Source organism: Cheilinus undulatus, linkage group 2, assembly GCF_018320785.1.
Source record: "Cheilinus undulatus linkage group 2, ASM1832078v1, whole genome shotgun sequence".
Taxonomy (NCBI): domain Eukaryota; kingdom Metazoa; phylum Chordata; class Actinopteri; order Labriformes; family Labridae; genus Cheilinus; species Cheilinus undulatus.
The window spans coordinates 6,028,581-6,052,370 of NC_054866.1; the positions used below are offsets into that span (position 1 = coordinate 6,028,581).

The 23,790-nt window shown below is 41.3% G+C and overlaps 1 protein-coding gene across 1 annotated transcript in view; it reads right to left on the bottom strand.

The window, feature by feature from the left end:
* megf6 (multiple EGF like domains 6) overlaps window positions 1-23,790 on the bottom strand; it is a 132,311-nt gene that overhangs the window by 102,939 nt on the left and 5,582 nt on the right. The window contains 3 exon segments of the mRNA XM_041806678.1: window positions 22,707-22,811; window positions 22,891-23,000; window positions 23,228-23,362. Coding sequence (XP_041662612.1) covers window positions 22,707-22,811; window positions 22,891-23,000; window positions 23,228-23,362 — 350 coding nt within the window.

The following is a 23,790-nucleotide window of genomic DNA, read 5'->3' on the forward strand; positions in this document are numbered from 1 at the left end:
AAGTGTTATGACTGTGAGTCATATTTATTGTATTGTTGTTGTATAATGTGTAGAGGAGCGCTTGTGTTTTCTTCCTCCTCTCTCTCTCTTCTCCTCCACCTTATGCTACTGTAGGTGTGGCGCGTCCTGGTTGGACGGCAGCGAAGGCGCGCACCAGCCAATTCTTGGAGGAGTGCAGTGGCATCATGGGCTGCAATTGGCCAAGAGCTGATGGCTGCACATTCAAAAGGAGACAGCGGGAGCGGAGATGCCGACCCTCCTTCCTGACAGCCAACATTCGCTACAGAGCATTCATTGTGATTGTTAATTGTGATTTTGTTAATTCGTTAAAAACTACAAGTTAAAACATAAAAGCAGGCCCAGTAGGTAGGGGAGAATAGCTCTTTGGGAAACCGTTTTCTCCTGTTTCTTTGGTAGGGAGTCAGTCTAGGTTTGTATGAGTTTTCTTTGTTTAAGACTAGGTAAGTGTTTTTGATTTATAAGAGTGTTTTTGGTAATTGTTTTGCTATATCTCCCTGAGGTAACTTGTTGAATCTAACAAAAGAAAAAGCAATGATTAAATTTTGTTTGGACTGCAATCTCGTTTCCTGTCCCTTTGTGTGTTGAATTATCTTGGGAGTGAGGAAGGAAAGGTCACCTTTATGTTACATCTAGTATCCCCTAGGCTGGGCGTAACATAAGAATGAATGGAGGCCAATTAGCCACAAGCTAGGAGGCTAGCTGTGCCTCTTTAACAGCTTTTCTCCCTCATATTGTAATGAATATGCTTTTAAAGGACACGGTGATATACTATCTTACAGGACTAGACTGCCCTGCATGCACAAGGCAAGGATGGAATGTCTTTAAGCTTTGATGGCATCATCTTTCCAAAGCCTGTTTGGGGTGCTTTCACATTAGGCCCAGTTGTTTCGAACCGCACCGCTAGCGTGAAAGCACCCTTAGACTTTAAAGGATGACTTCATCAAAGACAGAGGATGGATTGTTGGTGACGTTGGGGGCTTTGGGAGCTTTTGATTATAATGAAATAGAATTTCAAATGTGTTGTTTTTAGTGATGGACCATTGTTGAGTTTGTATTGTTTTAAATGCTAGCGTGTTTTTTTTTATCATTTGTATTGTATATTTTTTACATATTCCTGCCCAGGGGCCACAGATGTAAATTAGCCTTATAGCTAACTCCTGCTAACCTGACACGCCAGATGGATGTACACATCCATCTGGGAAAGCTTCAATAGGAAACGTCTGAGAAAAGGCAGCGGATTTGAAAAAAACTTGGAGTGTGATTGGATGAATGCTCTATCACATCTCTACGGGCCAATCAGAGCAACAAAACACGCAATGTGGCCGCTATCAAGCCTCGTGTGTGCAGCTAGTGAGGAATAACGCGAAACATGGCGACTATTGACATGTAAGTCCACCTGTAGTAAATTCAATTTCTGCCACACTGAAGATTCCTGATGGTGACACTGACTTAGCCACAGAGATCCTGTGTGGAGATGGGACAAAGTTCCAGAAGAAAAACCATCAATTCAGCTCTCCACTGATCTGGGCTTTATATCAGAGTGGCGAGACGGCTAGACACATGAGAGCCTGCTTGGAGTTTGCAAAAAGCATGTAAAGGACTCGCAGACTGTGAGACACAAGATTCTCAGGTCTTTTGAAACCAAGATTAAAGTGGCCTCAGTTCTAAAAGGTATGTCTGGAGGAAAACAGGCACCACTCATCACCTGTCCAATACCATCCCAACAGTGAAGCATGGTGGTGGCGGCATCATGCTGTGGGGGTGTTTTTCAGCAGCAGGGACTAGGAGACTGGTCAGGGTTGAGGGAAAAATTAATGGCGATATCCTCCTAGCACTCAGGACCTCAGACTGGGCTGAAGGTTCACCTTCCAACATTAAAATGACCCTAAGCACACAGCCAAGACAATACAGGAGTGGTTTAGGGACAACTCTAAATGTCCAAGAGGGGCCCAACCAGAGTCCTGTCATGAACCCTATCCAACATCTCTAGAGAGACCTGAAAATTGCTGTCAAATGATAGTCCCAATCTAATCTGAGTGAGTTTGAGAGGATTGCAAAGAGGAATAGCAGACAATCCCCCAATCCAAGTGTGCAAAGCTTGTCTCAGATTCAAACAGACTCAAAATTGCAATGGGGTACTGAGTGTAGATAAATGAGAGAAAATATTAATCTAAATGACTGTATCAGGCTGCAACATAACAAAACCAAGAGGAACTGAAACTTCCTGAATACAGTGTATGCATGTTAGCCTGCCCAGCTGTTTTTAACTCAAGAATCGTCTTTCCCCCAAGGTTAAATACCTAAAGGCTCAGAAATACTTGTTTATCGTTTGACCAAAGATGCTTCCATTGGTGTTTGTCAGTAGAACTTTGATTCTTTCTGTAAAACACAAACCACTGATACCTCACCATGATAACAGAAGATGCCATGGTTCATTCAAATAAATCAGTTCTGTCTATGAAGCACCGTGACCTCCTCCTGAACTTGCTCTCTAACCTCCCTTCAGCTTCGAATCCCTCGACACCTGAAACACCTGCAGCCTCTTCCAGCAGCTCTGACTCCCTTGCGTGGCTTTTGAGCCTTGAACCTAAAAATTTGGCTCATCAATCTTGATCTACCTGACGGACTGACAGGAGAGATGACACATCACTTACCTCAGCACAAAGTCATTCATTGGTACGTTTTAGAAACACAACCATATGTCTTTGGGGTTGTCTAGACTTCCGTGTTAGGAATTCAGTTCCTGTATTATCTGCACTTCGTATGAATGTTCACACTTTGCATTTAGGGATGCATGAAAGTGTGTTTTTTCCACCATCTTTCATAACTTTAACACCTCTAGCTTTTGAAATAGATGTAAAAATCTAACTCAAAAATTACCTTACTGGGGTGGGTTTTTATCTTACTTAGTGAAAGGGAAAATGAAGGCCTCTCTGAAAGGGTCAGCTTCTGTTTTGTCACATTTATCTAGAAATCAGAATCAGAATGTCACCAATTTTTACAGCATGGTCAGACAATAATTTTTTACAGCTTTCATCAATGTTATTGTCTTTTTTATGCCCTCAAACACATGCAGTTTAGCAAAAAATTCTAAATCTTTGCATGTTAAAGTCCACAGTTTTAAAAGTAAATACACCAACAATCAAAATCAGTCATTTTTATCCTTATCTGACCATAAAAGTTAGCTATTAGACTTTTCACTTCCCCCTCTATTGTGACTGTTAAGACAAAATCAGTTATATACAGTATGAAATGATAAATCATAATGCATGTGTATGATAACTCCAGTTTCATTTTTATTTCTGTCTAGCTCCTGGCTTGGTATCCTTGCATCATGGCCGCACATAAAGACGACTACACTGTGATTTTCAGCTCGTTCAGACATCAATTTTGCACGACTCTCTTGGGAGTTTGGGACCATTTTAAGCCTGATTATGTCTCATTTGTCATCCATTGTACATACAGCAAACACGGGAGCGTAAGGCCGAATCCCAATTCTCCCCTTAACCCTCAATGTTATCCCTCAGTTTCAAAATGCGTGTTCCCGCAAAGTGGAGGGCTGTCCCAAATCTCCTGAGAGTTGAGTTGAGGGGCGAGTTTGAGGGCTTTATCTCCCTCAATTTAGAGATGTTCCTGGAGCTTCCTTGATATTGAGTGCAATAACTCAAAGAAAGATGGCAACGAATGCAGGGAAGAAATTGAGCTACAAATGTAAATTTCTTTGTTAATAGAGATCCAAAAATTATGAAAATCACTCCAATATCTTAGTTTAATGTTATTTTATGGATTATTTACCTTTTTTTAGCATAACATTTACTTTTATTTTTACGATCATAAGCCAGTAACCGTGCCATCGCAGAAGCCTACGAGTTACAACTGGTGTTTGGTGTTAGCTAATGGCCGTGTTATATTGTGACTTTCAGCTGAATACGTCTGTGGTTGTGGTGTTTATACATGTTATTTGGTTGAATATTAACCCGTCCTCGTTCTTCATCTTCTTCCTCTGAATCGACAGATTATGCAGTTTTGGCACATTACTGCCCTCTACAGTCTGAAATTGTAACTGCTATTAAGGAGTGTCCCATTTCTAAGTCACGAGATGGCCTTTACACTTGGTTTTAAGGGGCGAGTTAAGACTGAGGGTTGAGCTTGAGGGTAAGACTGAGGGTTAAGGGGGGAATCGGGATTCAGCCTGTGATATTAGAAAGTGGAAGCATTTAGGAACAGCAGCAACTCGGCCATGAAGTGGAAGACCAAGTAAAATCACTGAGCGATGACTGCTAAGGTGTAAGCTTCATGGACGGGTTTCCATGGCCGAGCAGCTTCTTGCAAGCATCACATCACCAAGTCTAATGCCAAGCGTTATATGAAGTGTTGTAGAGCACATCGGCACTGGACTGTGTAACAGTGGAGACGAGTTCTGTGGAGTGACAAATCACTTTTCTGTTTGCTAGTCAGATGGGTGAGTCTAGTTTTGACAGATGCCAGAAGAACATTACTTACCTGACTGTATTATGCTAACTGTGAAGTTTGGTGGAGGAGGGATAATGGGGTTGCTGTTCAGGGTTTGGACTAGGCCCCTTATCTCCAGTGGCCAATCTTAATGCTTCAGCGTACCAAGACAGTTTAGACAAAGCTATGCTTCCAACTGTGTGACAAAAGTTTGGGGAAGGCCATTTTCCATTCTAACGCCCAGTGTGCAAAGCAAGGACAATAAAAACATGGTTTGATGAGTTCAGTGTGGTGGAACTTGACTGGCCTGCACAGAGCTCTGACCTCAACCCAGATCAAGCACCTTTGGGATGAGATGAAATGGAGATTACCAGCCAGACCTTATCATCCAACATCAGAGCCTTACTGATTAATGCTCTACAGAATGAACAGGCATGAATTCCCACAGAAACACTTGAAAATCTCATGGAAAGCCTTCCAAGAAGAGTGGAAGCTGTCCAAACTGCAAAAGGTGGACCAACTCCCTATTAAAGTACATGTATTGGAACACAAAGTCATTACAGTCTTGTCGGTGTAATGGTTAGGTGGCTGGATACTTTTGTCCATATGGTATGTAATCATGTCTCACTCAGGTAGCTCATGGTAAGTCTACCTTGAATGGTTCTTCTGACATTATGGCTAATAATCAAAACTAAAAAGCAGCACGGACTGAATGATGTTGTGGCTGATAAGGGACAGTAGGAAGGAGGGAGTGGGCGTGTCTTACCACGCCCCCCTCCCTTCTGGTCATTATGACATCATTAAGATATGTGATGTCATAAAAGAATTTAAATTCCAGGGTAGATGAACCTCAGCTGGAACTCTGGCTTTAGTTACTATTTAAATGAATCAGCTCAGCAATAAATCACAGCTCATCCAAAGGCCTTTTAGCCTTCCCTGATCCTCTTCAACATCTCTCAGTCCCTTCTTGTTTACACTGCACTATTTCTACTTACTATGAACTGATTACACCTTTATTGATGCATACTTGATCTGGTTCAGATTATCAATGTTTGCATCGGCTGTAAAGGACTTTGGGTAAACTCCTCAAGGTTCCCAATATGCTTCATAGACAAAAAGACTGGATGTATTAATCTGAACTCATCACTTAGAGATAATTGATTGCTCAGAAGCAAATGGAAAGTGTTGGCCTCCCTCAGCTTTATGAATGGCGATGATAATGATTTCCCATCATGTACAACGAGAAGCAACAGCTGCTGGAATATTCTGGTGTTCTCTACAGACAAACATTGGCCGCCGGGTCGTGCTCGCTGCCTTTCTCATTAACTGTTTTTGACATTACTTTGTCCTCTACAGCACAGTATCTCCCCTGTCCACAGTCTCCACGGACAAACAGCCTTCCTCCCTTAAAAAATGAAAGTATCTGAAGTACTCTGATGTTTCATAAATCAATAATCCTGCAGCCATGTGTCCTTTTCCCTCATGGTAAGAACATTAAACAGAGAACTGAAGATCAATAACTGAATCAGCAGCTCGCTCAGCGACGTGGACGGCCTCAATGTCATGCGGGTCGGAAAAGTGAGCAGCTACTGGAGAAACTGTTTGTATTTGCTGCATTTTACAGTCTTCATTCCCACATTTCTAGTGTAACAGAGTCAAATGATTCAGTAAGCTTTTAAAGATAAAAAGTATGTTTATAAAGTCAAATCAAAACACTAAAGGTTTTTTTGCACCAACTTGTTCTCTCATCTTTTGGGACCAGAAGGGAAAATAATCATTCTGTGTCCAGAATTTAAAAAAAAAAAAAAAAAAAGTCATATTCCCAAAAAAAAAAAAAAAAAAAAAAATCCTTTCACTTCTTTGTATGGGGTCAGTTTGTGCCATTATTCAAAGCAGTTACTGTCTGCAGTGACACAGAGGGCCACTTCACAGGCTCTTCATCTCTCCTGCTCTCCGTTATTAGCCATATAGGCCGTCTCCTATACAATTTAAGTGTTATGACATTTGCAGTTTGAAAAAATGTATTACAGGACGATGGAACAGCCTGCAACTGGTTGTCTAGGCCTTTCACAAAGCATTGTGGGATACAAAAACGTGACAGCATTAGCCACTAGCGGCAGAAACATTCAAAAAATTGATTAACAAAAGATAAAAAGCATTCAATATCAGGGTAACTGGTGTGAATTTAATCTTTAAAGACCCTGTGTCTCTTCTTGGTAAAAGGATGACGTCATCAAGGCAGAGGATGGAACAGTTTTGAAACTTTAAAGGATGATGTCATTAAAGGCAGAGGATGGAATTGTGTTATAAACTTTAATGGATGAAGTCATCAAAGGCAGGGGATGGATTTGTTTTAGAAACTTTGAAGGATGACGTCATCAAATCGAGAGGATGGAATTGTTTTAAAAAACTTTAATGGATGATGTCATCAAAAGCAGAGGATGGAATTGTTTTAGAAACTTTAAAGGATGACATCATCAAAGGCAGATGATTGAATTGTTTTATAATATTTAATGGATAATGTCATCAAAGGCAGAGGATGGAATTGTTTTACAAACTTTTAAAGATGACATCATCAAAAGCAGAAGTTAAAGTTGTTTAATAAATGTTAAAGGATGATGTCATCAAAGACAGGGGACGTAATGTTGTTGTAGCTGGGAATGTTTGGGGGCTTTATCCCTCCATTCTTGTCAAACCTTAGGCCATAGTTGGCAACTTTACGGAAAGTGGCAAAATAATCCAGTACAATGACAACAACCACCTAACTGAAAATAGCTCCTTTGCATTAGCATTCTCCTTGGGAGCACAAGATCAATTATACCATTAACTCCATGCACTCAGCATTAACCCAGTAAACAGTGGAGTTTCAAGGTCTTTAGAGGGGTGAAGGTGTGCTTGTTTAGTGTTAGAACTTCCTCGGATATGGCAGCAATTTAAGCTCTCATGAGCTACTTCCTCCTCATAGCTATGCTAACCAAGTAGCACTAGCAATGACCAGTCAAATGTGTCAAGCTTGGTGCCTTTAAACCTGTGCCTGTGTCTGATAGATTACTGTGTTGTTCTTCTGTTATCCTTATATAAGCCCTCATGTCACAGCAGAGGACTCCAGATGGCCATCTAAAGACTGGAGGGATGGAGTCAGGCACTGCTTACATATGTTCCATTTCTACCAAGCAGTCCAGTTTGGTTCAGTCCAGTTTGTCACAGTAAGTACCAATAGTTTTTCTCTTTTGTTCAGCTTTATGAACATTCCGTCCTTGCCTTTGAAGTTGATGTCATCCTTTAATGTCTAAAAATCAGTCCATCCTTGCATTTGAAGATGACGTCATCCTTCAATGTCTTTAAAACATTCCGTCCTTGCCTTTGAAAAAGATGCTATCTTTAAATGACTAAAAAATGTTCCATCCTTGACTAGGCCCCCAGTTGCCATTCCAGTTTGACCAGTACCCACATGGTTTATTTTCCTTGTAGTAAGTCAGCGTTTCCACAGCTTTTAAACTGGGTGTTTTCTAACAGCATGTATACGGGCTGTCAGAGGACTGCAGACACAACAGGATTTATGGTTGGCTCGTGTTCCTTCTATGTTAAAAATCTTATCAGTATCCCAGAGCTCTGTTTCTGCATGGAAAGAATCAGGCAGGATAAATGTTGGGGCTGGTATGTTCGTTAATCTCAGCTAAAGAGATCACTCCAGGTTTCTGTTAAAGACATCACTGTTCTCTGAAGCTGTGAGAGAAACCACAGAAGTGAAACAATGACTTAAAGGTTTTCACCACGTGCAACTAGATGATCTTATTTTTCCTTGTTTCTATGATGTTATCACACCTAAAATGTAGGACTCAACAGCATAATTGCTCCCATGAATGTGGAGAAAAAACTGTTTTAAAGTCTTTATCACTGCAATGCAGATTTTTTTTTATCTTAGTCACATGTAGAGATGTAAAATAAGTCTACCTAAGATATGTGACAGCAGAGGAAGAAAGGGAGTCAAACACTGGCTAAACATTCATGGTGTACATCCGATATGAAATTTACAATCCAGCTGAGGACAACACCAGATACTTTTCCTCAAGTTTTTGCCAAAATGCAAATATTTCTGATTCTGTTTCACTGCTTTCAAAAAGGAAGTATATTTAACAAACAGTAACTGATCAAGGATCAAACTGTTCACTTCAGCAGATGTTTAAGGTTGACGCCAGAACAAACAATGCAGTCTGGGTTCAACATGTGAAACAGGAAGTAGAACACAGTCAGCCAGTCAGTTTGGTATGATATCAGTATGGTCCAAAGCATCCATGCTTTCAGAAGAAATGGGGAAGAAATGTTTGATAGAGGTTCACCTCCCAAAATTTGTATCGAAATACCCCAAATCTTCCATGGACACTAAAATTTCACAAAAAAAAAAAAAAAAAACAACAACAACAAACAAACAAACAAACAAACAAAAAAAAAATATAGCAATTCACCCAAAATATTTTGATGAAAATTCCCCAAAATTACTGAAGAAATTTCAAAAATGATTCCATAAAATTCCACCCAAAATTTCCATGAAAATTCTTCCACATTTCCTTCAAAAATTATAATAGAAATTTCCTCAAAATTCTGTAGTATTCCTATTTTTCTTTTTTAATAAAAGTCCCTAAATAGCCATGAAAATCCCCTGAAATTTTCAACAGTTGTCCTTGTTGTTTTGATTGAAGTTTCTAGAAATTCCCTAAAGTCTAAATCAAAATCACAGTTAAAAAGTCCCCTTAATCTTCCATGAAAATTACTCTAAATATTTCTGGGAATGTTGTGTCAGTCAGTTTTTCTAAAAACTTTGAAGTTTTCTAATCTTGACAAATCCAACATTCCCCATATGAGTGTCATGTTTAACTAGGATTTTTAAATGTTTCTTTTAAAAGACAACTCCTCAAATTACCTTTAGTATAAAGGAACAAATATTTCTAAGTGCATCCTGAACGTATTCAGATCAGTGTAAAATGTTTTGAGACTACGGGATATTAAAGCACCAATGAATGAGGCAGACAGCTCTGAGTTTAGTAGACTTAGTAATGGTGGTGTACAGTGGCCAAATGTCAAACTCTCACATGTACACGCCGACCCAGTCTAACATCACTGCAGTCAAAGATCATGTTTCCATTTAAAAGCACTGAATAAGTTTTATAAAAATCACTGTCAAACAATCTACAACAGAAGCTAACACATATCTTATTTTAGCCCAAAGGTTCTGTACTTCTGTGAGAGTGAGTGCTAGGATCTGTACATCTATAAATGCTGACAGCACATGTCTAGAGGTTTACACTCACCAGGATGGACTCAGTCACAGGTGTGGCTGATTTAAAGAGGAAGGAAGCAGTCGTGTCCAGACATGAGCTCAGTGATTGAGACGAGATCTGAGCTTATGGGAGACGGCTCGAGGTCGCCGGGATTAAACACTCAGCTCAAACCGAGGCAGACGATTCCCATGTGGGAAGTTCATTTACAACAGTGAAAATCTCTGCAGCTGCTGCAGGGCGCTTACAAAGCATTCTGGGATTGCTTGTAGCAAGAACCAGGACAACCACTTTTAGCAGCTTTTCTCCCCAATTAGCAGAACATCATTACTGATATTCATTATTTAAGTTCATCAATTAAGTCTTTTTTTTTTTTCAAATTTGTTCAGATTTATTATCAGGAGTTTGAGCAGTCAATTTTGAAATTGACTGGTGTGTTCCTGTTCCTGTTCGGGTCGATCGGATGCCTACGGTGGAATTAAAAAGGCTTTACTTGTAAGACTGTGGTGTGTTCAGCCTGTGGGGTTAATTTGTGGGATTTGAGGGCAAGAATGTTAATTACAACCTAATATGGTGTGAGGACCTAAATGTAATCTCAAACTTGAAGGATTATTTTGGATTTTGTCCACTGGATCCCTCAGGTCTGGCCTACAAAGATGCACCATCCCTGCAGAGCTCTACTGAGAGCAGAACAGTCTGGTTCTAGTAAAAGTTCAGGCTAGACCAGTGCTCTGCTCCCTCTCTCTACTTTTCATCCCTCAACATAAATCGGCCTCTTGAACACTGCTCTCTTTGGTATCGCTGCCAAGTGGCGGTGGTAGATCTCACTGTGTTATGGGTGCAGACCGGCCACCTGCTTCTAATCTCTGATACGAGACAGAAGGCGGCGGTGGCGGTAGAAATGTGTGTCAGCTGCTGACACCAAGGCCGTGGTGCTGACAGCAAGGGCTAATCAACAGCACGGACCGAGCATGTGCTGAGTCGGCTCTGTGATGGTTGTTTTTACCCCACGCCTCTCTGTCGTAGTCCATTACGGCTCGGTTTAGGCTCGGCTCTGGTAAAATTGGTGCATGGGTCTGCATGAAATTAAGAGTGCTGGCTTTAAACAGAGTGAGGACAGAAAGCATCTGGTCCTGACTAAAGGAGCCTGGCTGTTTTCAGCACTTTAAATGGAGTTATTAGTGATGAGCCAAAGACCTGGATCCTGGATCCTGTTGGACTGGAAGTTTAAGACATGGAGAGAGACAGAGAACAATATAAGCCGTATGAGAAATGTTTACCATGTAAGAAAAGATCCACCTGTATATCCACAGTTCAAACTAATATCAAAGTTTTTTGACATTCATTTTTTTGTCCTTTATGAAGTGTTTAATTTTCCCAAAATTGAAGTGGATGTTGAGCTAGTGGCACAGCTGAAGGTCACGTTTTGCTATCTTTTACAGATTTTTATCAATTACCGTATTTTCTGGACTATAAGTCGCACTTTTTTTCATAGTTTGGCTGGTCCTGCGACTTACAGTCAGGTGCGATTTATATATCAAAATATATATAATTTAACATGTTTTTTTAATGTTAAGTCATACTGACTGACACGCACAAGGAGTAAACATTACCGTCTACAGTCACGAGAGGGCGCTCTAGGCTTGTGACAACCTTGGAGACAACTATATGCTATATGATCCTGTACCGCTGAAGAATGAACGAAAACGGTAATCGAGCAGCAGAAAGAAAGTTTAGAGTGAGTGAGAAACTTGTGAGGGTCTGGCAAAAAGCAGAGGTTACTCCTATTGCAATGAAGAAAACAAAGAAAGCTAATCACGGGCAGTAAGGAAGATGGCCAGAGCTGGAGGAACGAGTACACAGATGGGTGCTTGAACAACGTGCTGCTGGGAGAGGCTTGTCAACAGCGCAGTTACGTCTCCATGCCCTGGTAGTTTTAAAGGAGAGGAATATAAATGACTTTGCAGGCGGGCCTTCTTGGTGTTACCGCTTCACGCAATGCAACCGCCTCTCTATCAGAGCATGGACAACAGTGTGTCAGTTTCTAAATAAATGCGACTTATAGTCCAGTGTGACTTATATATGTTTTTTTCCTCTTCATGACACATTTTTTGACTGATGTGACTTATACTCCGGAGCGACGTATAGTCCGGAAAATACGGTACTCTTAAAGTTTGCTGATGATTTTTAGCTCTGACTTTTACCGTGTGTGTATGTGATAGAATGTTGGGACTATGGCCCCGTCCATACGGAGACGAATTCAGGAGTATATGCAAAAGCTTTTTGTTGTATCGGCATTTCATCCACAGGGAAACGGCGTTTTGGGTGACCGTAAATGATACTTTTTGAAAATGGGTCCCAGAATGCATAAATCCATAAACGACAACCGTTTCATCTCCGTGTGGATGGCTACCGCATCTTTCTTGAAACGATTAAGTCACACACAGCGTAGCTCCCTTAAGGCACCTGTGCGGGTCTGGCAAAAACAATAATAGCGGACTACACGGTTGTGTTCGTGCTGCAGAAGCTACTGAGCTTGTTATGGCTTTTACAGAAAAATCTGATGCTCCTTTACCACCACTGCGAAATGTACACACCATATGTTCTTAAATCCAATGTGGAGAACAGCCAGAAGGGCAACTAGTAGAAAGTTTGTGTCAGTTTTCTGTGATGTTCTTCTTCTCTTTTGGTGCATTTCCATGGCAGCAACACAGCGTCACATACAGGCTTGGCATATGCACTGCAGTGTTTTCAGTCGTTTCCAGTGGTTTCATGCTTATGCGGATATTTCCTGAAATTATCCCATCTTTATGGAAGACTTTTTCAAAACCAAACGGCAATATATCGCTTTGGTCTCCATGTGGACAGGGCCTTAGTTAGTGAGATGAAAGCAAATGTCTCCTGGAGAACAGTAACAACAGGCAGATCAAACGTGATTGGTTCACGTTTACGTCTACCTGTTTCCTATTGGTTGGTTCATCAAATCTAAAAACAGAACTACGTTTAAAGCACACAGAGAAAGTTTTGTTCGTTATATCGTTATGCCAATAAAATGAAGTATTTCCCTGGTTTTGTAAACGGTTGAAATATTAGAGGTAGAAGGACAAAAAACTTTCTCTGTGCACTCTAAACATATTTCTGCAACATTCTCCTCTGAACTGGGTTCATCCCGCTCAATTTTGAAACTACCACTCTCTGATTATTCTCTGTGACGTACGAAACTTTCTCTGTGCACTCAGATTGTGGCTGTGTCCAAAATTACTCCTTATTCACTATATATTCACTCCTTATTCACTCATTCTATCCCACAATGCATTGTGTGAAGTAGTGAATAACTAATGCTCAGCAATGTTTGCCATCATGCGTCATGGTTGCTGCTCTCAAACTTGACAGATGAACGAGAGGATTACAGAAACTAAGTGGAAACCTCCAGTCCTGAAAAACGAAGCCAATGTGGAATTGCAAAAAATTTGCAATTCCGCGACTGTCCATGTGAGGCTGGCTGCAGGAACACCAGGAGTCCCGTCTGAACACCTGTTAAAAAGACGGTTGTTACACTAGAAATAAACTGGTTTACAGCCTGGTTAAAAAAAAAAAAAAAAACGTGTCTCATTAGCTAATGTCTTCATGTGCTCTCACTGTACGGGGGCCGCATTTTTTTGTACCCCAATCATTCCGATATATTTAGGAAAAACCTCACTGTGCACTGATTGGTGCGTCTAATTTGACAGATAGCTTAGCAGGCGGAGGCTACGTTTCTGTCAACCAGAATGTTAGCTAGCTAGCTGACGGGAAGTTGAGTTAGTGGGCGGGCCGTTAGGTTGATCCACAGTCTGGTTGAGACCGTGATTTCAATGTGGAAGCTGCTGTGGATTGGCTTCAAGAGCTGTTTGAGTCCGCCTATTGTAAGCAGACAGCTGACGTCACACAGGGTTTGTCCTAGGGCTGGGTGATTATCACAAAAATCACAATTAGTTGAACTTTTTATCTTTATTTTGATTTATGAGTGATTATTCCACTCCCGACCTCCAACTCAGTCTCTTCTGTAAATATTTGTATAATTTTAAAACAATCAACTGAAAGGAACATGCACAGATTAACAATTTATCGTCATTTATTGAAGCATTTGAAATCAAAACACACATCAGCTAAAGTGAAAATGTTTTTTGTAAAAAGTCAAATTTTATATATAGATGAAAAATAAGTGATATGCACACAAAAAGTCTATTTTACCACTCAAGTCACAAAACTTTTTTATCTGTTAGTATTTTTTGGGAAAATATTTTACGTTTCACATCAGTTTTCATTGAAATTCTACTGTTAATTTGGATCTTCAGCTGTTGTCATGGAAATTTACGAGCTGTTGTCACTAAACTTTTTAATTGTGAGACAGCAATGACATCATTGCCTGCGGTCAGAGAAATCATTTTTGCATTCACTATATAGTGGATAGGGGATGAGTGTGCTGATTCGGACACAGCCACTATTTTTGCTCTTGTATTTTTGATGATCCAACCAATAGGAAACAGGTAGAGGATGAACCAATCACGTTTGATCTGCCGTTGTTTCTGTGCTGTTCTCCAGGAGACATTTGCTTTGATCTCACTAACCTCCAATTTCCATATACATGGTGCGCGCCGCAGGTTTGCTCCGACCGAAGGAGAGCAACCTCGCCCACTGGAAGCGAGTCTAGAGTGCAACACCGCAGCGCACAGTCCTGATCAACAGGAAGAGATCATAGGAGAACGGCGAGTTCACACAGGAAAAGTATGTCAACAGAGGACTTTTTTACCTTTTGGAGTTAATTTATCATCCTTTCCAGTATAAGTCCATGATATTATTGCTTCTGCCATTGAGTGAGTACATTAGGAAGTTAACGGTTAATGTTTGCTTAAAGGATCTGTGGTTTTATGCAAAATTCTTTGGCTAAATATCCCCAAAAGTTAACTTTTCCTCGTCAGTGTTGTTGTAGCTGTGTGACCCACTGACCTCAGTGGCCCTTTGCTCTCACTGCAGGATGAGACGTAATGTTGATATAGTGATGAATTACGATCAGGAGTCGGTGCATTGTGTTTTATTTTGAAAGATATTCTATGCTTGTGACTTCCATGGTTGGTGCTTTCTGAACGACAGTGAATTTACGAGGTTTGGCAGCGGCTGGCGCTGAAAATAGACCTGCAGCGTACCTGAAATGAAGCGGAGTGGAGTGGCGCTCCAGGCACGCGCCACTGCCGGTCTGGGGTGCCGGCTATGGAAATGCTCTGATTGACTAGAGAGGGAGCGAAGTGCTACGCAGTACGATTTGCTGGCGTTCCGTGGCTTGCATGCTGTATATGGAAACTGGGGCTAAGAGAGTCCCAACATTCTATCACATACACAAACATAAAAGTCTGAGATACAAAAACCTGCAAAAAAGTCTGTCTCCTTTTAACCCTATAAATCCTATTTTGTATATTTTATACACAATTTTGTGAGATCTTTTGTGAGTGATGTCCAATCAACATGATCAGTAATTTCCCTAAAAACATTTTGTATACAATCAGAAAAATGATAAAAAATGCCCCCTGGTGGAAGATCAGTTGAAAAAAAAGTGTAATGTATCAAATGTGATACAAAAAATAAATATCTGACATTTTATGGCAATTATTACCTCCACCAAGTAGGTTATGTGACCGGGTCGGTTTGTTCGTTTGTTAGTTTGTTCATTTGTTGGTTTGTTAGTTTGTTAGCAACATAACTCAAAAAGTCATGGACGGATTCTCATGAAATTTTCAGGAAATGTCAGTAATGGCATAAGAAAGAACTGATTAGATTTTTGGACTGATCCGGATCACCATCTGGATCCATGAATGTTTTAAAGGATTCTTTACTAGTGGGAGATAGGGCTAATGGCAGAGGTCTGCGCTCTTTGAGTGCTTTTCTAGTACGTTTTTTGGATCTCAGTAGAATGTTAAATTAACATCTCAGTTCCAAAGAATGAGACTGTTCTGGTTATTATTTGAGGTATTAAAGGGTTAAAGCAAAAATAAAGTCTATAGGAGGAACTGAGATGGAGTTAGTGAGTTTGGAAGTCAATTGAGATGTTTTGCAACTGTAATGTAAAATTCGACATTTAACACCTCCATCCATGCAGAATGAAATGATCCTTGTTCCCTCTGCGGGACAAACTTAAAGAAAAGCCAATCTGCAGATGGTCTTACACCCAGAGAATCAGCCAGAAAAGACACCAAACCCTGACAGCGAGACGTGCATTACCAACAGGAGAATGAAAAACACATGGGACAGGAGGAAACACGATGTCTTAAATCTCAGAGAGCCTTGTGAAACATCTTCACCACTGAATATCAGGGCCAGTTTCCTCCAGTATAATACTCAGAGATCAGTCCAGGAGGTCAACATTCCTACTTCACTGCCGTTTCAACGTTTTTACATGAAATAGGACGGTCATAAGTCTGTCACCGAGGAATGTTGAAGCTCACAAAGCAAACCTAACAATGAACTGTTTTTCCTGGTACATAATGGTATGACCCGGGTTCTCTGGGTGAGCTGCACTTTACTCTCTCCCTGCTGTGATGAAATGTTAGAACGAGTTGCAGTGACGTTCAGAGATGCGCTCGCTGACGGTGACATTAGAGGTGCAGTATGTCACAGTTCCATACTCAGGTTTATACATTCATTAAAAATGAACAAAGACTATTTTACTATCAGTAAAGTCCCCAAATTATCTCAATTTCCAGCAGTTTTCAACATCAGAGAAACGCTTCATTTTAACAGGTGACGATGTAATATACGAAACTTTCTCTTTGCGCTGGACACATATTTCTGTCCTTTGATGTTTTTTGATGAACCAACAATAGGGAACAGGTAGAGGATGACCAATCATGTTTGATCTGCCCGTTGTTGCGGTGCGGTTCTCCAGGAGACTTTTGCTTTGATCTCACTAAGAGAGTCCTAACATTCTAGCACATACACACACATTATAAAAGTCTTAGAGCCAAAAGTCATTACCAAACTTTAATAGTAATTATTAGAAATCAGATAAAGATATAAAGATTCCGTTAAAGAAAGCATGAATCCAGCATAAATAAATGAATAATGTGTCCTACCCACTCTAACAGTACCCATAAGTTTAAGCGTCACATCTACCCATAACTCCGCCCTAAAGCTGTGGTTTTTGTTTTTATCAGATTATTTTCTCATGCTCTTGGTAATGTACAAAGACATCCAGAGCATGACCTGGGTTGTGTCAATCCTCCTTCCTGCCCAATAGGGCCCTCAGGTGGGCATACTCGCCATTACACGCCTTACTTCAGCCTTAAATTTTGGCCCAAACATGCCTAAAACTTCTTCACGGTACTGTATCTCTCTCCATTATGCTCTATTCAGGCAGCATGACGTGGTTACGGAACAGCCTGCCGTTGGCTAACAGAGCCTCACGAAGGGAAAACAATATGACGGTTAGCATTTAAGCTAGTTGTGGTAAATGACTGAAGATGGATTAAAATGGATAAAAAGACAGTCAATATCAGGTTTGCTGGTGTGGATTTAATGTTTCAAGTCCAGAAAAATTACCAAGCTCACTGAAAATGCAGCCATAAGGGATTCAAATGCATTAAGCGCATCAATGGGAGGGCACAACAGCAAGTTTTTCTCTGCAAAGATTAGCGTCTCTGCCTCATTGCAGCCCTGTCTGTTTCTCTTCCCATTCAGGATTTGAGAAATAGCCCCGTCTCCAGCACGGTTGGTGAGTATATCAATAAGTTGTGCATCAAGCTACGCTTATGCGCTTTAACGTCCTCATCAAAGTAGCAGTCCTTGTACTGATCAGACTCTATTCGCCAAACTCTTCTGCTAATAGCCTCTAATACAGCAGTCTTTGTTGTTTTAACACCATGGTTGGTGGCTGCCTCGTGCATAAAAGACGTTTCAGGGCTCTTACTGAGGGGGTCAGGTCAGCAGCCGATGAATCTGATGTGCTGACTTCCCTCATTGGCTGTTCAAATGGAGAGAGAAGTGTGATAAAGTCTTCAAACTAACTTCTGTGCATTTAAAGATATCGGCAAATGTGTGTTTTTGTTCCAAGGTTTGCATCTTGCATTCCCCTGGTTGAGATATCCTGCTACAGTCTTTTTTTGCTTCATGGGTAAAATGTCCCACTATTTTCTGCCAATTGCAACAACAATAAATATGCAATGCTGCATGCTGCAAACTCGGCTGCACAGTCAGCTGGGGGATGTGTCTGCTATGTAGCAAAAACTTGCTAGACTGCTATCTCTTATTGCTTTGGTCATATTTTATGCTGTGAGAGCATGCATTATAGAAGAATGTGCCGATGCAGACATTCCAGTCATGCATTGGTGCATCACCACTCAAATGTAAGACTACACTCTTGAATTTTGCAGCAATAATGACTCCATACGCTAGTACTGTGGCTCCCAAAGTGGGGGTCGAGACCCCTGGGCGTTTGCGAGACACTAAGAGGGGTCTTGTCAGTGTTTGCCAACTCCTAAAAATATAAATTTGTACGTGATGCTTTCTGCAACATCGTCTTTTGTTTTGTTTCACCACTTCTGGGGGCCCCAGTCTCTAGAGCTGTTAATTTGGGGGTCATGGACTGAAAAGTCTGAGGCCAGATCCCTAGTACAGGGCTGTAAATTAAATACTAATATCTCCTGTCACATTAAAATAAAACTATTGCATCCATGCACCATTTTTTGGCTTCATAACTTTTGGTTTGGAGTGTGCCTCTGGAAAATCTCTGTTTAAAAGGCCATGTAGCCCTAACACTTCATCCTACTGCTCCATTCCTTCAAGATTTGGGACGTCCTACCATGAGACTTGAACACAATACATAGGTGTGTCATCACCATGAGGCTTACATTAGATTTAAGTCATTAGTGCTTCAAAAGAGGGAGAAATATCAAAGCTGTAAATGCATTAATGTCTGGGCTCAATCCTGTAAAACGGAGGATTATTGGTACATCTGCACAGATTACTGGTCCAGTAAAGGCACCTGGCTGAACTGGGAGCTTGGCAAACTCTCTCCGTTTTATAACGATCCTGGCAGATGAGCACGGAAATGTCTGTCTCCAGAGACACAAGAAGGAAAAACACTTTACAGGAAGAGAGGAGCAAGAGGAGATCTCACAAGGAGGATCGATGCATGGGATGTGCACGAGAGAGAAAGTGAAACCAAGAAGAATTTTGTTTTTTATAATGCGGTGGACCCAATCTGTCTGTCAGATGCGAGAGAAACAAAGAGTCAAAAGAAGCACGCCACTAACAAACAACGACACGTCCCTGTGAAATGTCAACGCAGGAGGGGGAGCTGTTTAAGACCGCAGCCAGGCAGACCACCCCCGCCCCCCACTCCTCCTGGGAAAGCCAAGGAATCAAACAGGAAAGCCTCTACAGTGTTTGTGTGTTTGTGAGTATGAGGGGGGTAGGAACCAACTCTGCTCCTCTGTCTCAGTGGGAAAAACACTAACAGCTGTCCTCCTGTTAGCATGTTTACACAGACGGGAGCAGAAAAAGCAGACGCTGGCCGGAACAAGGCCGAGTAGAGACAAGACAGGCTTTACTGTAAACCAGGGGTGTCCAAACTTCTGTGACTAAGGGCCACAAACTGAAAATATCAGACTGACAGGGCCACTTTGATACCCCTGTCCTCTCTAGTGTGTTAAAGTTGGTAAAAACAATTCAGTAAAGGTCAAGATATGCTTAGGGATTAAAGAAAAGAACAGCCTATATCGTAGCTTTACACTGATGGTGACAAGGCTAACATCATCAAAAATGTCTACATCCATTGGCTATGATCCTTACACTCTACAAAGACAGGATTTTTACCTCAGGTTAGCTGATTTACCTGGCATGGAGGTGATTAATACCACTAATCACTACTACACGTCTAGATGGATGTAGGGAGACAAGAGTCTAGAGGAGTCTACGACTGTGCTAAGAGGCTAGCTGAGCCTTTTTTAACAGCTTTTCACCCTCATTTTGTCACGAGCTTTTAATGGAAATGCTGCTGTATTAATAAGACAATACATCTTGTTGGGTTAGACTGAAATGACAACTGGGGGCCTAGAATGGCCTGGATGAAAACTTTAAAGGATGACAACATCAAAGGCAGAGAATGGAATTGTTTTAAAATCTTCAAAGGATGACATCTTCAAAGGCGAATGGCGGAATGTTGGTGAAGCCTTTGATGTTTGGACCTTGTCCCTCCATTTTTGTCAAAAAGTGCTGCATTCATTTAACCCTCTGCCTTTACAAGCCTTTCAGGGCCGACTGCCGAGAAGCATCCCCACAGCATGACGCTGCCACCACCATGCAACGTGATTAGCCCTTTTCAAGTCCAGCCACAAATTCTCTAACAGACTGAGGTCTGGGCTTTGACTCGGCCACTCCACAACATTCACCTTGTTGTCTTTAAACTATTACTGTGTAGCTTTCTCTGTATGCTTCAGGCCATTGTCCTGCTGGGAAAAAAATCTTCCCTCAAGTTGTAGTTCTCTTGCAGACTGAATAAGATTGTCCTCCAGGATTTTCCTATGTTTTGCCACATTCATTTTACCCTCTACCTTTACAAGCCTTCTAGGAACAGCTGCTGAGAAACATCCCAACAGCATGATACTGCCACCAACACAGTGGGAATGGTGTGTTTGTGGTCATTTGCTGTGTTTGGTGTCCGCCAAACACAGTGTCTTGTCTGATGGCCAAAAAAAGCACCATTTTGGTCTCTCCAGACCAAAGAACTTTGACCCACTTGACTAAGGAGTCTCCCACATGCCTTTTGGTGAACTGAGCTAACTGATTTCTGACTTTCATTATGTAATTACAGACAGATCTGATGATCTTCATCCCATCCTTAAAAGTGGATCTCTTCCTTTGACCTGTTCATCATAATGAAAGATTTCTGTGCAATAAAGAAATAACTAACTTCCTCAGTAATGTTGATCTACTTTTTAAAATGCCGTTTTTATGGAGTGGAGGCTCAGCTGGTTACCCGCAGCGCTCCAGGCTCTAGCCTTCAAAGGAAGCCATTCCTCTCTGAGATCCAGTCTTCTACCTTTTACTACCCAGAGACCCCCACAGAAAGACCTGGTCCAATCACAGCCCGTCTACAGATACAGTCTACTCCAGCAAAGTGAAAGCATACGGCCTGAGCTTATTAAAGCTTTAACGACATGTTGTGCTCAGAAGATGAAGGTTTACTGACTTACCTGCTTGTATACAGAATATAATCAACAGACCTTTAGCATCAGACCAGACCAGTCAGGACAGCGAGCGGGACATGTTACTTCCTTGGATACCAGTGCTGAGTAAGTGCTTTTGTCAACAACGGTTGAAATTAGACAAAAACCTGAATGCTCTGCTGGTGAAAACTCTAAGTAGGACGTGGTGATCACAGGAGAGCCGACTATACGAACCACTGTGGACATTTATGAAGAAGAAATGATGAATGCATACATCAGACATACACTGGAACAACTCATTTGGCTGTGCCATCCACAAATGCAGAAATGCTGCCATCTTCTCTGGGCCAAAGCTCATTTCAAAATGGACTGAGGCAAAATGGAAAACTGTTCTGTGGTCAGATGAAGCAAATTTGAAATTCGTTTTGGAAACCACATTTAATATGTCCTCTGGACTAAAGAGGAGAGCATATTATCAGTGCACAGATCTAAAGCCTGCATCTCTGATGGTATGGGGTTACATTAGTACCTATGGCGTGGGCAGCTTACACATCTGGAAAGGAACTTTCAATGCTGAAAAGCAGAATGTGGTTTTAGAGCAGCACATGCTCCCATCAAGACGTTTTTTTCAGGGAAAGCCTTGACTATTTCATCAATACAAGCTAAACCACACCACATTCATCACAACAGCATGGCTTCACAGTAGAAGAGTCTGGATGCCTGCAGTCCAGACCTTTAAGCAACAGAAAACATTTGGAGCATCATAAAGGAAAATCCAGTAAAGAAGACCCAGAAGTATTGAGCAGCTTGAATCCAACATCAGACAAGAACGGGACAACATTCCTCTCCCAGCAACTGGTCTCCTCACTTCCATGAGTTTACAACGTTTACAGACTGTTGTTAAAAGAAGAAGAGATGCTTCACAGTGGCACACATCGTCCTGTCCCTACTTTTCTGAGACAAGCTGCTGCCATCAGATCCAAAATGAGCAAATATATTTAATGAAATGGTAAAAATGTCTCTGTTTCTGATATCTGATATGTTGTTTATGTTCTATTGTGAATAAAACATGAATTTATGTGATTTGAAAATCATTGCATTCTGTTTTATTCTTTACTCGCTGCACCAACATTTTTTGAGTTGTGGTTGTATTTTTTTTTTCTCTGAAACATTTGTGTTTATTACTTGTTTCCAAATTTAGTTTATTATTGTTATTTCAATATCAATGAAAATAATAATTATTATTTTTTCCTAACCAGGCAGAGCCACTTTAGCCACTTTAATCCCATTTTGCCCCTTTTCAACATTGTTTGCCACTTTTTTTCCAATTTAAGCTACTTTTTGCCATCAAATACCACTTTTTTGCAATTCTTTTGCTTTTTTGCCCCTCCTGACTGCTTTCTGCCCATTTAATTCACTTTCCTCTCATTTCTTTGCAAAGGTTTTTGCCACTTTTGGATAATTTTTTGCCACCTGTTACTCATTTTTTGTCACTTCTCACCCATTTTTGCGGCTTTCTGACCTTTTTTCCCCCGTTTTTGCCACCTTTGACTTATTTTCATTGCTACTTCATTGCTACTTTTTTTGCCACTTTTCACCCCTTAGACTGTGGCTCTTGCAAAGGTATTTTTCAACCAATTGGCTCTTTGGTTCATCGGGCCTGAGTAACACTGCCCAAGAGGTTAATCTTCAACCCTACCAAGTAAGTAATGTCATCCACATGTTTATAAGCATGACCTCCGCCTTCATTTAAACTCACCATACTGACACCGCGTCCCTTTAAATCCTGGTGGACACCGACATATGTGGTCTCCGGTCTCGGCACATCGGCCTCCGTTAAAACACGTATTGGCACTGCAAACTCCTGCAGAGAGCACATATCATAAACTATAATACTGATCGTCAGTGTTTTAATGCTGACTGAAATTAATGCCAATACTCACGATGGAGACAGCCCGCCTCCTCCCCCTTCTGAGTCCAGCCTGGGCAGCACCGATACACCGTGTGCACATCCATGCTGTACACCTGTCTGTACGCCGTGTAGTATGCTGTCCTGGGACGGAGGAAATATGTTATAAATACATCATTATGTCAGGTAACAGCTGAATAGAACTTTCTAAATAAACTTTTACTGATCAACCTGAATTCACTGTACCCACTGAAGTGGTCTTTGAGGATTTATCATCAAGACTTGTCTGTACATTAGTAGCATTTTCAGCTGACACTCTCCGTTTAGATTTTGGCGTTCATGTCTTCGTGTAGTGTTATGTCAGCTCTTACCTTCTCTCATAGCCCATACACCAGCTGTGACTGTTGCAGCCCTGTTTCCATACTTTGACCATGCGGGTAAAAGCCTGGACACACGGCTGGCGGCTCCCCAACATGGACATCTCCTGGTCAGCACAGACGTTTGGCCTGCACATCGAAGTCACACAAATGAGAACAAGACTACGTTAAAACCTGCATGGCTGACCGCAACTATCTGGGTTGAAATGTCAGACTGAGTTGTGTTCCAGCAGAGTGATTGGTGTTTGGGGTGTAATTGTGCTGTCCCTAATGTCTGTGGGTTGAGAGTTGAAGGACCCGTAAAGTTTAAAACATAAAGCCCTGTCTGCAGGAAACAGCAAACCTGACATGCCAGATCAACTGAATATATTTCCCAATATCCTCTGGATATGCTCCCATAGAAAGTGTTTGGGAAGGGTGGACTTTTCAGACAATCTTCAGAAGGTGATTGGAGGAACGTTCTGTCACATTCATGACGGGCTATCAGAGCGACCAATAACATCGTGTGCATGCGCTACTCTTGTTCAGGCTACCTTAGATCATTACTGGCAGAGCTT